We start from the raw sequence: 12,686 nt of genomic DNA on the forward strand, positions 1-12,686 counted from the left end.
AGCATCACCTGGAAACGGGTTAGAAACGCCAAGTCCTCCCTGCAGCTGGCCCCCAGGGATGGCACGCTGTGCGCGAACAAGCCACCAGGGACACTGCACACTGAGGCGTGGGGGCACTCGAGCGGCTTCCTGCTCCCCGTCCGCTGAAGGCCCGTGACCTCGCTCGCGGCCAGAGGCGCGCTCACTTCCACGTGCTTGTGCTGGCGAAGGCACCCCGCTCTGCAGACACTGCCGTTCTCTAACACACGCCTGCCAACAGCCCTGACCCACCCCCGTAGTCAGCTGTAGCCTCTGGAAGGAAAGGAGACGGGGTCCCACCTGCTCCCCAGTAGTGTACACAACCTGACAGACCCTGAGGGAAGGGTCCTGACCCCATCCTGAGCCCTGGCATGGGGTCCCTCTGCCAAGAGTGCTGGGTCGTCGACACTCCCAGACCGCACAGCAGTGCACGGCCCCCGGCCACTGTCCCAGGACGCTCCCAGACAGCACAGCAGTACACGGCCACTGTCCTGGGATGCTCCCAGACCACACAGAAGTGCACGGCCACTGTCCCAGGACGCTCCCAGACCGCACAGAAGTGCACGGCCCCCGGCCACTGTCCCAGGACGCTCCCAGACTGCACAGCAGTAGTACACGGCCCCCGGCCACTGTCCCAGGACACTCCCAGACCGCACAGCAGCAGTGCACGGCCCCCGGCCACTGTCCCAGGACACTCCCAGACCGCACAGAAGTGCACGGCCCCCGGCCACTGTCCCAGGACGCTCCCAGACTGCACAGCAGTAGTACACGGCCCCCGGCCACTGTCCCAGGACGCTCCCAGACCGCACAGCAGTACACGGCCACTGTCCCAGGACGCTCCCAGACCGCACAGAAGTGCACGGCCCCCGGCCACTGTCCCAGGACGCTCCCAGACTGCACAGCAGTAGTACACGGCCCCCGGCCACTGTCCCAGGACACTCCCAGACCGCACAGCAGCAGTGCACGGCCCCCGGCCACTGTCCCAGGACGCTCCCAGACTGCACAGCAGTAGTACACGGCCCCCCAGCCACTGTCCCAGGACGCTCACAGGCCGCACAGCAGTAGTACACGGCCCCCCGGCCACTGTCCCAGGACGCTCCCAGACCGCACAGCAATAGTACACGGCCCCCCGGCCACTGTCCCAGGACGCTCCCAGACCGCACAGCAGCAGTGCACGGCCCCTGGCCACTGTCCCAGGACGCTCCCGGGTCGCACAAAAGTAGTACACGGCCCCCGGCCACTGTCCCAGGACGCTCCCGGGCCGCACAGCCGTAGTGCACGGCCCCCCGGCCACTGTCCCAGGACGCTCCCAGACGGCACAACAGTAGTACACGGCCCCCGGCCACTGTCCAAGGAAGCACGTTTCACACAGGAAACTTTAAAAACTAGAGTTGGTAACAAATACTGAATCTTCTTCAGTCTCCTGTTTTCCTGCTGAAACTAAGGAACCCGGAGCACTTTCCCTGACTCCACGCAGGCGAGGTGGGGTGATGCTGGCGGGCGTGGAGGAGGCGCCGGCCTGAGGCCTCTGCCACACGGAGCACGTCTCCCGCAGCCTGCGCCTGCGCCTGCGCCTGCGCCTGGAAAATGCCAGCAAGGCGGCTGGTGGGGAGCGGGCAGGGGCAGAGACCCAGCTGGGGCTACAGCAGAAGCCCCAGGCCCAGCCTCCGCGAGGACCACGGTGCAGGCACACAGCTCGCCCGGTGCCGGAACCTCCCGCCTCACCCACCTCCCGGGAGGGGCTGCTCGAGAGCCCTTTCCAGCCCTTCCCAGAGAGGGGCCGGCCGGCCAGTCTCCTGCACAGGCCATCGCTGGAGACCTGAAGATGCCCGGGAAGAGGAACCCTGAGATCTCGATGAGCGAACAATGGGGATGGGCACAGGGGGTCCGGCTTCTCCACGGTGGGACCCCAGCAGTGTGGGCAGGGGTCTGCACAGGTGAGAACAGCTGTGTCTGAGTCCCCAGCACCTGCCCTGCACTGGGTCTGGGTACCCATCCCAGGGGCTGAGGACACTGGGCTCCTTTCTCCACTGAGACATGGAGTCCCTCTTGCTCTTTTCCAGTCAAGGGCCTCTTAGTTTTGCTGGCAAAGGGGCGGAGACCTGCCCCTCAAGCCAGAGGCATGAGCTTGGTTGGGGCCGGGGCCACCCACCAGCAGGTAGGCTGGTCCTCTGCGCAGCAGACGGGCAGAAATGAATTACCCCCCAGAGTCCCACCGAGATGTGCCACCAGGTAAGTCCCCGGAAGCATGAAAACAAAGCCCCACTGTTCCCAAGTTAGCTCCTAAAGCCCAGGCCCCGCCAGGTCCTACGACTGCCAAACTGCTTCTCCCCAGGCGCGCTCACATCGATGGAGGGGCCTGTGGACAAGGCCGGCCACTCAGCAGTGTGAGCAGACCAGAGCCGCTGGCACATGACAGACACGTCTCGACTGACCCCACAGATGACCCGAGCCCAGGCCCAGACGCCTTGCGGGGAGCTGGGCCCCAGGAAACCAACACTTCCCTACGATGCCTGCCTGCCTGGCGTCCTCCGACTCACCTGCTGCCAAGAGCCCCCTGAACAGTCTGGAAAACTCGGAGCCAGAGCTGGGCTTGGAGGAAGAGGCTCCTCTCCGAGGCGTGGAGAGAGGACGCTCACTCCTGCTCCGAACACCCACAACACCCCGTCTGCCGAGCACTACCCCAACCACACTCTCCTCTCTGTGGGAAGCAAACGCCAGCCAGAAACCTGTGCTGTCGGCAGGAGACCCACGTCCATGCTGCCAGGCGAGAAGGCGGATCTGTGGGGCAGGTGCAAACGGCCCCCCCTCGATGCTACGGCTCCTCCGGCTTAGAGCCTGGGCCAGGCCCAGGTCTTCAGTAGCCATCACCCAGGACCCCCAGGACCCCGGTCAGGCAAGATCCAGGGCCAAGACCCTCTGGGCCAGGGAATGGGCCCAAGAACCCCGTCAGGCCCAGCCCTGTGCAGCACCCCAGAACACACTGTGGGAGCTGAAGTGAGGTGTGGGACTGGCCGGCCTCCACCCTCAGACCCAGAGCAGCCAGGAAGAGAAGGCCATCCTCAGGAAGGCTAGGGCCTTAGGTCAGAAGTCTCAGGCTACCCCGGCCTCCTCCTCCAGGGACAGCTGAGGCTGGGGCGCCCTGGGGGCGGGAGAGGAGACTGACTCTCGTCTGGAAGCACAGCCCCCGAGGGCCCCACAGGACAGCCTGCAGAGCGGAACCAACATGGAAAATGACCGGTCAGAACGGCCCCTCCTGCCTGCTGGCCTTCACCCTGCCTGCTGTAGGTTTTTTTTTTATCCTCACCGAGGACATTTTCCCATTTTTTCGTTCAGGTAGAGTGGGAGGGAGAGAGAGGAACAGAGAGAGAGAAACATTGACGTGAAAGGAACACATCGAGTGGCTGCCACCTGCACGACTGACCAGGGCCGGGGACAAACTGCAACCGAGGTACGTGCCCTTAGCGGGAACCGAACCCGGGTCTCTCCGGACCGCAGGTCGACGCTCTAACCGCTGAGCCAAACCGGCCAGGGCCCTGCTGTAGGTTTTTTTTTTTGTTTTTTTTGTTTTTTTTTTTTTATCCTCACCCGAGGACATTTTTCCATTTTTTGTTCAGGTAGAGTGGGAGGGAGAGAGAGGAACAGAGAGAGAGAGAAACATCGATGTGAAAGGAACACATCGAGTGGCTGCCACCCGCACAACCGACCAGGGCCGGGGACAAACTGCAGCCGAGGTACGCGCCCTTAGCGGGAACCGAACCCGGGTCTCTCCGGACCGCAGGTCGACGCTCTAACCGCTGAGCCAAACCGGCCAGGGCCCTGCTGTAGGTTTTGAATACACAATTACCCTGGTTGGGCAGGGGGTTCACCCAGCTCTTGGTCAGACAGAGGAAGGAAAAGGAACATTTTAAAAATAGCTAAGGCTTGGTGAGCACTCGCCAGGTGCCAGGCACAGTTCCAAGTGCCGGCTGGCATGTGCCACCTCATGGAACGTCAGCAAGGAGGACCTGGCATCCCCCGCTCTGAGGTGCGTGGCGAAAGGCCCCCAGCCCTGCAGTCAAGGTTACTGTCTGCACTGGAGGACAGCCAGCCCTGAGAACGTGGTCAGTGGGTTTCCAGTTGTACTGAATTACCCAGAATTCTGCCCCCCCCACACACACCCTGTCCCATACAACCTTCCTTCCCAATTCTGCACGCTGGGCTCAGAAACATTTGGGGGGAGAGCAAGAACACATGAATCTTTGCTGTTCAAAGTGGTTTTAAAATGCTTCCATGGTAAAGCCAGAATCAGTCCTATGGCAGCTGGGACTCGAGGGGCAGGTGCCAAACCCAAGGTCAGCCAAGACGCAGTGGCCCTTACGCCTCAGGGACAGGCCCCCAAGCACAGGCAGCAGGAGGGAGAAGACGGTGCAGATGAGGGCAGAGGGCAGAGGGCAGAGGGCAGAGGGCAGGCACACAGCAGGGACAGAGCTCGACGCCAGAACCAGCCAGGCGGGCGCCTGCGGGCCCCGCGCGCCCCCGGGAGGCACTCCTGCTCAGAACCTCCCGACCTCTCTCCGGCCTCGAAGCTTCCTGGCCACCCTCAGCCCTCCCTCTGCAGCCCTCCAAGCAGAGACAGCCCCCCAGCCACCGCCCGAAAACCCCTCCTGACAACGCAGCCGAGAACAGACAGAAAATGGAACCCATTATTCTCATTCTGAAGGGCTGGGAAGTGGCTTTTGCTTTTCAACATGAAAAGCGCCTAAAAATAAGCTGTGAATTTCAACCAGCGATGGGAACAGCTCCGGCGAGAGCAGAGCTGTCCAGAGCGGGCTCGAGACGACCTCCGTTCCGAGTGAGAGCTGAACGCGGGCGGGCCGGGCTCCCGGGCAGGGCTTCCAGGCAGAGCGGCTGTCAGGGCGCCCGGGCTGTCCTTGCCCTGGTCTGCCCCTCTGGCTTTGACGGCCACGCTTGAACAAGCACGTGGCCAGGAATTCAAGACCCGGCACCTGGCCCGATGGGCTTCCTGCAATCCGCAAATGCCCAGGCGTGACCCACGTGGCCTTAGGGCCGAGGCCTGGCGTGCACAGGGCTGGAGGGTGAGGCCCAGGTCAGAGAGCTCGTGGGGCACAGCGGCAGTGCTCGCGGGCTCCCGGAGAAGCCAAGCCCCTGGCCGGCCACCAGACCACGTACTAGGCACAATCCCGGCCAGGCAAGCCACAGGCTGGAAGGGCCAGGCCATTCTCCAATTCAAGTGAGAAACCAAGTTGCTAAAGGTCCTTTGTTTGCCTTCGCTCTGGAAGGTTACAGAGTTTGACAGGCCACGCATTTCTACAATACGGGCTTGTGTCAGAAACCCCGGCTTGCGAAGAGGGGTGCTTTGCCTGGAACCACACAACGGGGTTCAGACCCGAGCCCACATGCTTTCCCCCGCTTGAGGCCCACGTCGGGGTGCCCGCCCTGCCTGTCCTGCTGGCTTCCCCACCACAGGCCTCTTCCAAGATTACCAGGCCCCACAGCTCTAGGAAGCAAGGGTGCCCCACCCCACCTCTGAGCTAGGACTGAAGCATGAGAGGCAGCTTGTCCAATAGGTTTCCTAGCAACCCGAAGCAAAGGAGCAGAGGTTCGCCCCTTGCTGGTGGTCACCAGCCCGAGAGACAGGTGCACGCTCCCCTGGGATGAGGAAGGGCAAAGCGTGGGGAGGGTCCCTTTGCTGGAGCCAAAGGCTGGATGGACTCAGGCTTCCTGGTTCTATTCTGGGCCAGCCTTGGCTCACCGGGGCCTTGGGCAAGCCGCTTCCTGTTGTCCGGGCCAGTTTCCGGGTGTGGGAGAGGCCGTGCTGCCTGCAGGGCCAGGGCACAGCTACCAGCCTGCAGCCACTGCAGCCACTGCAGCCTAGGCCCTCGCCTACCCAGACCCTCAGCTCAGTGCTGATTCGGCCAAAGCTCAATGCGACCTTATACACTGAAACCATATAAGTTATCACTTTTCCCCAAAACATCTACAAAAAAATACCATTAACTATTTTAAGTCAAGAACACTGAATGCCCTTTTACCAACAAAGGCACTAAAAATGGCTTGTAGCTGAGGAACTTCCTTTCCAAGGATTTTCTGCAACGGGAAGTGAGAGCGACAGGGCCAGAGCTGTGCTACCAGCCCAGCCGTGGCTCCGGCTCCGTGCCCTCTGGGAACCCAGGGCCCCCTCGCCTCGGGCCGTGCCCCAGCAGGTGCAGGTGGGGGCCGAGCCCAGGGTCTCGCTACCCTAGGCCTCCTCGTCTCGTCTGCTCACTCCAGGTCTGAAAAAAGCAGCCCCACCGGGCCGAAGCACTAACAGCTACATGACGAAGATCTTACTCGAGTCCCTTCCCTGTGACCGGCCCAGCCTCCAACCCCACACGGTCGCGGAGCCCTGAGCGCTCACCATGACCCAGGCAGCCTGAACCACAGGCTCAGACATGCTGCCTGCAGGCCACTTACCAGATTCCCAGAGGAGGCAGCCGGCGTGGCTGGGCGCCTCTGCACTTTCACGGCGTCTCCATAATCTACGACGTCAAAGTTGCTCTTCCAAACCATCACCTGCAGAGAACACACACACAGGATTAGGGGAGAAAAACCACTTGCCGCTCCACGGAGAAAACAGGCCAAGAGGCCGCCCCAAAGCTCTGGGCAGAGGAAGAAAAGAGGTCCCACCTGACAGCCCAAGTCGACGCTGGGACCTGCCCGACCTCCCCAGAGGGCAGGCTTTAGGGACAGGCCTCGCACTTGCTGGCCCTTCTGCCCGGCTGCCCCCGGCCCGAGCTCCATGCAGCTGGCTCCTGGGGCCAAGGGTCTATTCAACACCACCTTCCGAGACGCCTGCGGGCCCTGCCGATTCTCATCAGGCCCTCCGCTTCCTTCAGGTGCCAGTCACTAGTCACTCAGTCTCCCCACCGAGGCAGGGGCGCCGGGGTGGTGGCCTGGCCACCGCACTGTGAGGGGTGGTTGACATGGATTCGGCCCAGGCCACCTGAGTGCAGCTCCAGGCAAGGGACTCGACCTCTCTGTGCCTCAGTTTCCTCTTCTGGGAAAAGAGGATGATCCTAGTTCCCAACTCACAGGGCTGCAGTGAGGCTCACGGGGGGGCAGACACTGGCCCCAGGGAGAAGCTGGCAACACCCCTATATCCACATCGCGGTCATCCGAGGACCTGCATGCCCTGAGGCTCCCGGGCAGCAGAGCACCCCCTGCTGGGAGGCATTACCTCACGTGGCTGCCTGTGTGGGGCCACCCCCAGGACAGCGACCGTGGATTCTATAAGGATGACCATCAACGTGCCCCGGGGCACTCCACTCGTGAGGGGACATAGCACCGCTGGTCCCTTGGGAGGCTCCTCGCCACTCCCAGAGCAGAACCACCTGGGCTGCTTCCCAGAGATGGGCACCCGGGGTCTCACCTGTCCCCACCACAAACAGAATGGGACACTCAACCTTGTTCGTGGGGTCCTTGTGCAACGGGGCACGTCCTACTGTGGAGTCGATTCCAACAGTAAAAGGCCATCAGAGCCCTGGCCAGTTTGGCTCAGCGGTTAGAGCGTCGGCCTGCGGTCCTGAGAGACCCGGGTTCGGTTCCCGCTAAGGGCATGTACCTCGGTTGCAGTTTGTCCCCGGCCCTGGTTGGTCGTGCGGGTGGCAGCCACTCGGTGTGTCCCTTTCACATCGATGTTTCTCTCTCTCTGTTCCTCTCTCTCCCTCCCACTCTACCTGAACAAAAAATGGAAAAATGTCCTCGGGTGAGGATAAAAAAAAAAAAAAAAAAAAAAAAGCCATCAGAGACGTGGAGAGATGTCACCACAAGGCTCCGGCGCAGCCTGAGGCCGGGCCAGAGTGGACGGAAGCCTGCCTCTCCCAGGCTGCCTCCAGGCGGCGCGTGTCTGCCGGGACTTTCCTGCTGGTGTGAACTCACCCTCTGGTTCCCTGTCCCAGCAACGAGCCAGGCCTCACGCCAGGGAAGGCTCAGGGGTCCCCTTGCTCTTCTCCTCCTTGTCTGGTTAGCACAGGTGTGGGAAGACACCTGCCATCTTTTACCCCCACTGGGAGGCTGGGGCTCCTCCTGCGCTGAGCAGTGCCAGCTGCAAGGCATGGCCTCAGGGGGGGACACTCTGGGCGACCTCCCAGTCAGGAACTGCTACCCGGGGCCGGGAGAGATTCCCATGGGGGGGTCGGCGGGCTCCCCAGGCCTTTCCGATGCCAGAGTCTGGCTGCACCCAGAGCCAGGGTGCCCGCCAGGAGACCGTTGTCAGTGCTTAGCCGGCTGGCAGGAGGCGCCAGGGTCTCAGCACACAGGGTGACAGGACAGGACGGGCCTCCTCACACCTGTCCTCTCTGCAGCCCCGGAGTTTGAAGATGCTGACGCCCCCAACAGCACGCAGGCAGCCCCGAGGCAGAGGGCTGCTAGGACGGCACGGACACTCCAGGGCAGCCCCGGAGTTTGAAGATGCTGACGCCCCCAGCAGCACGCAGGCAGCCCCGAGGCAGAGGGCCGGTAGGACGGCACGGACGCTCCAGGGCAGCCCCGGAGTTTGAAGATGCTGACGCCCCCAGCAGCACGCAGGCAGCCCCGAGGCAGAGGGCCGGTAGGACGGCACGGACGCTCCAGGGCAGCCCCAGCTCTGCCATCGGCGGACTCGTCCCTCACCCACAGAAAGGTGACGAGAGGGCCTGCGCCAGGGCTGCCTGTGGCCAGATGAGGAGCGGAGCTCTGGCCACATCGCCCGGCCGCAGACGCACAGCAAGTATCCAGGGATCACCTAGTCAGTCAACTATAAGCAGGGGAAGGAAGTTATTTAAAAACTTTGTTTTTAGTTTTCTCAGGGCGACAGCAGCCAGGACTCCTTCCCCTACGCTGGTTTGAGCAGCAAGGGCTTCGAGACATGGACACAGGGCGGGGCCTGCAGGAGACCTGCTCCGAGAGGTCAAGACCTGGGCCTGAGACCCTGCCTGCGTGCCGGCCTTCACGGTCACCGAGAGCACCAAGAACGCACCCGCAACCCTCAGCCACGCTGTACCCACCTGTTCATCAGAGCCTCCGGAAGCAAAGTACTCCCCCGTCCTCGAAAAGGCAACAGTGGTGGCTGGACCCTATCAGAATGAACAAAAAGAACACTCACAAAGGTCACTTCTGGGAGCACAGTCGGAAACCTGAGTCAGTGGGGGAGGGAACCCGAGGCACAGGGGGAGGGAACCTGAGGCACAGGGGGGGAAGGGAACCCGAGGCACTGCAGGGGGGAGGGAACCCTCGAGGCACTGCAGGGGGAGGGAACCCTCGAGGCACTGCAGGGGGAGGGAACCCTCGAGGCACTGCAGGGGGAGGGAACCCTCGAGGCACTGCAGGGGGAGGGAACCTGAGGCACAGGGGGGGAAGGGAACCCGAGGCACTGCAGGGGGGAGGGAACCCTCGAGGCACTGCAGGGGGAGGGAACCCTCGAGGCACTGCAGGGGGAGGGAACCCTCGAGGCACTGCAGGGGGAGGGAACCCTCGAGGCACTGCAGGGGGAGGGAACCCTCGAGGCACTGCAGGGGGGAGGGAACCCGAGGCACTGCAGGGGGAGGGAACCCGAGGCACTGCAGGGGGGAGGGAACCCTCGAGGCACTGCAGGGGGAGGGAACCCTCGAGGCACTGCAGGGGGGAGGGAACCCGAGGCACTGCAGGGGGAGGGAACCCTCGAGGCACTGCAGGGGGAGGGAACCCTCGAGGCACTGCAGGGGGGAGGGAACCCGAGGCACTGCAGGGGGGAGGGAACCCTCGAGGCACTGCAGGGGGAGGGAACCCTCGAGGCACTGCAGGGGGAGGGAACCCTCGAGGCACTGCAGGGGGGAGGGAACCCTCGAGGCACTGCAGGGGGGAGGGAACCCGAGGCACTGCAGGGGGGAGGGAACCCGAGGCACTGCAGGGGGAGGGAACCCTCGAGGCACTGCAGGGGGGAGGGAACCCGAGGCACTGCAGGGGGGAGGGAACCCGAGGCACTGCAGGGGGAGGGAACCCTCGAGGCACTGCAGGGGGGAGGGAACCCGAGGCACTGCAGGGGGGAGGGAACCCGAGGCACTGCAGGGGGGAGGGAACCCGAGGCACTGCAGGGGGGAGGGAACCCGAGGCACTGCAGGGGGGAGGGAACCCGAGGCACTGCAGGGGGGAGGGAACCCGAGGCACTGCAGGGGGGAGGGAACCCGAGGCACTGCAGGGGGGAGGGAACCCGAGGCACTGCAGGGGGGAGGGAACCCGAGGCACTGCAGGGGGGAGGGAACCCTCGAGGCACTGCAGGGGGAGGGAACCCTCGAGGCACTGCAGGGGGGAGGGAACCCGAGGCACTGCAGGGGGGAGGGAACCCTCGAGGCACTGCAGGGGGAGGGAACCCTCGAGGCACTGCAGGGGGGAGGGAACCCGAGGCACTGCAGGGGGAGGGAACCCGAGGTACTGCAGGGGGGAGGGAACCCTCGAGGCACTGCAGGGGGAGGGAACCCGAGGCACTGCAGGGGGGAGGGAACCCGAGGCACTGCAGGGGGAGGGAACCCGAGGCACTGCAGGGGGAGGGAACCCTCGAGGCACTGCAGGGGGAGGGAACCCTCGAGGCACTGCAGGGGGAGGGAACCCTCGAGGCACTGCAGGGGGAGGGAACCCTCGAGGTACTGCAGGGGGGAGGGAACCCGAGGTACTGCAGGGGGGAGGGAACCCGAGGTACTGCAGGGGGGAGGGAACCCTCGAGGCACTGCAGGGGGGAGGGAACCCGAGGTACTGCAGGGGGGAGGGAACCCTCGAGGCACTGCAGGGGGAGGGAACCCTCGAGGCACTGCAGAGGGAGGGAACCCGAGGTACTGCAGGGGGGAGGGAACCCTCGAGGCACTGCAGGGGGGAGGGAACCCGAGGTACTGCAGGGGGAGGGAACCCTCGAGGCACTGCAGGGGGAGGGAACCCTCGAGGCACTGCAGGGGGAGGGAACCCTCGAGGCACTGCAGGGGGGAGGGAACCCTCGAGGCACTGCAGGGGGGAGGGAACCCTCGAGGCACTGCAGGGGGAGGGAACCCTCGAGGCACTGCAGGGGGGAGGGAACCCGAGGCACTGCAGGGGGGAGGGAACCCGAGGCACTGCAGGGGGAGGGAACCCGAGGCACTGCAGGGGGGAGGGAACCCGAGGCACTGCAGGGGGAGGGAACCCGAGGCACTGCAGGGGGAGGGAACCCGAGGCACTGCAGGGGGGAGGGAACCCGAGGCACTGCAGGGGGGAGGGAACCCGAGGCACTGCAGGGGGGAGGGAACCCGAGGTACTGCAGGGGGAGGGAACCCTCGAGGCACAGGGGGGAGGGAACCCGAGGCACTGCAGGGGGAGGGAACCCTCGAGGCACTGCAGGGGGAGGGAACCCTCGAGGCACTGCAGGGGGAGGGAACCCTCGAGGCACTGCAGGGGGAGGGAACCCTCGAGGTACTGCAGGGGGAGGGAACCCTCGAGGTACTGCAGGGGGGAGGGAACCCTCGAGGCACTGCAGGGGGAGGGAACCCTCGAGGCACTGCAGGGGGAGGGAACCCTCGAGGCACTGCAGGGGGAGGGAACCCTCGAGGCACTGCAGGGGGAGGGAACCCTCGAGGTACTGCAGGGGGGAGGGAACCCTCGAGGCACTGCAGGGGGAGGGAACCCTCGAGGTACTGCAGGGGGGAGGGAACCCTCGAGGCACTGCAGGGGGAGGGAACCCTCGAGGCACTGCAGGGGGAGGGAACCCTCGAGGCACTGCAGAGGGAGGGAACCCGAGGTACTGCAGGGGGGAGGGAACCCTCGAGGCACTGCAGGGGGGAGGGAACCCGAGGTACTGCAGGGGGGAGGGAACCCGAGGTACTGCAGGGGGGAGGGAACCCTCGAGGCACTGCAGGGGGGAGGGAACCCGAGGTACTGCAGGGGGGAGGGAACCCTCGAGGCACTGCAGGGGGAGGGAACCCTCGAGGCACTGCAGGGGGAGGGAACCCGAGGCACTGCAGGGGGGAGGGAACCCTCGAGGCACTGCAGGGGGGAGGGAACCCGAGGTACTGCAGGGGGGAGGGAACCCTCAAGGTACTGCAGGGGGGAGGGAACCCTCGAGGCACTGCAGGGGGAGGGAACCCTCGAGGCATTGCAGGGGGGAGGGAACCCTCGAGGCACTGCAGGGGGAGGGAACCCTCGAGGCACTGCAGGGGGAGGGAACCCCCGAGGCACTGCAGGGGGGAGGGAACCCTCGAGGCATTGCAGGGGGGAGGGAACCCTCGAGGCACTGCAGGGGGAGGGAACCCTCGAGGCACTGCAGGGGGAGGGAACCCTCGAGGCACTGCAGGGGGAGGGAACCCTCGAGGCACTGCAGGGGGGAGGGAACCCTCGAGGCACTGCAGGGGGGAGGGAACCCTCGAGGCACTGCAGGGGGAGGGAACCCTCGAGGCACTGCAGGGGGGAGGGAACCCTCGAGGTACTGCAGGGGGGAGGGAACCCTCGAGGCACTGCAGGGGGAGGGAACCCTCGAGGTACTGCAGGGGGGAGGGAACCCTCGAGGCACTGCAGGGGGAGGGAACCCTCGAGGCACTGCAGGGGGAGGGAACCCTCGAGGCACTGCAGGGGGAGGGAACCCTCGAGGCACTGCAGGGGGGAGGGAACCCGAGGCACTGCAGGGGGAAGGGAACCCTCGAGGCATTGCAGGGGGG

General features: G+C 64.7%; 1 protein-coding gene across 1 annotated transcript in view; it reads right to left on the reverse strand.

Moving 5' to 3' along the window:
• Nucleotides 1-12,686, reverse strand: part of POC1A (POC1 centriolar protein A) — a 60,221-nt gene that overhangs the window by 24,935 nt on the left and 22,600 nt on the right. Inside the window, exons 8-9 of the mRNA XM_036266538.1 lie at nucleotides 9,045-9,113; nucleotides 6,475-6,573 (exon numbers count right to left, since the gene is read on the reverse strand). Of these exons, the coding sequence (XP_036122431.1) occupies nucleotides 6,475-6,573; nucleotides 9,045-9,113 (168 nt within the window). The remainder of the gene's footprint in view (nucleotides 1-6,474; nucleotides 6,574-9,044; nucleotides 9,114-12,686) is intronic.

This window comes from Molossus molossus, unplaced genomic scaffold, assembly GCF_014108415.1.
Source record: "Molossus molossus isolate mMolMol1 unplaced genomic scaffold, mMolMol1.p scaffold_m16_p_18, whole genome shotgun sequence".
NCBI lineage: Eukaryota > Metazoa > Chordata > Mammalia > Chiroptera > Molossidae > Molossus > Molossus molossus.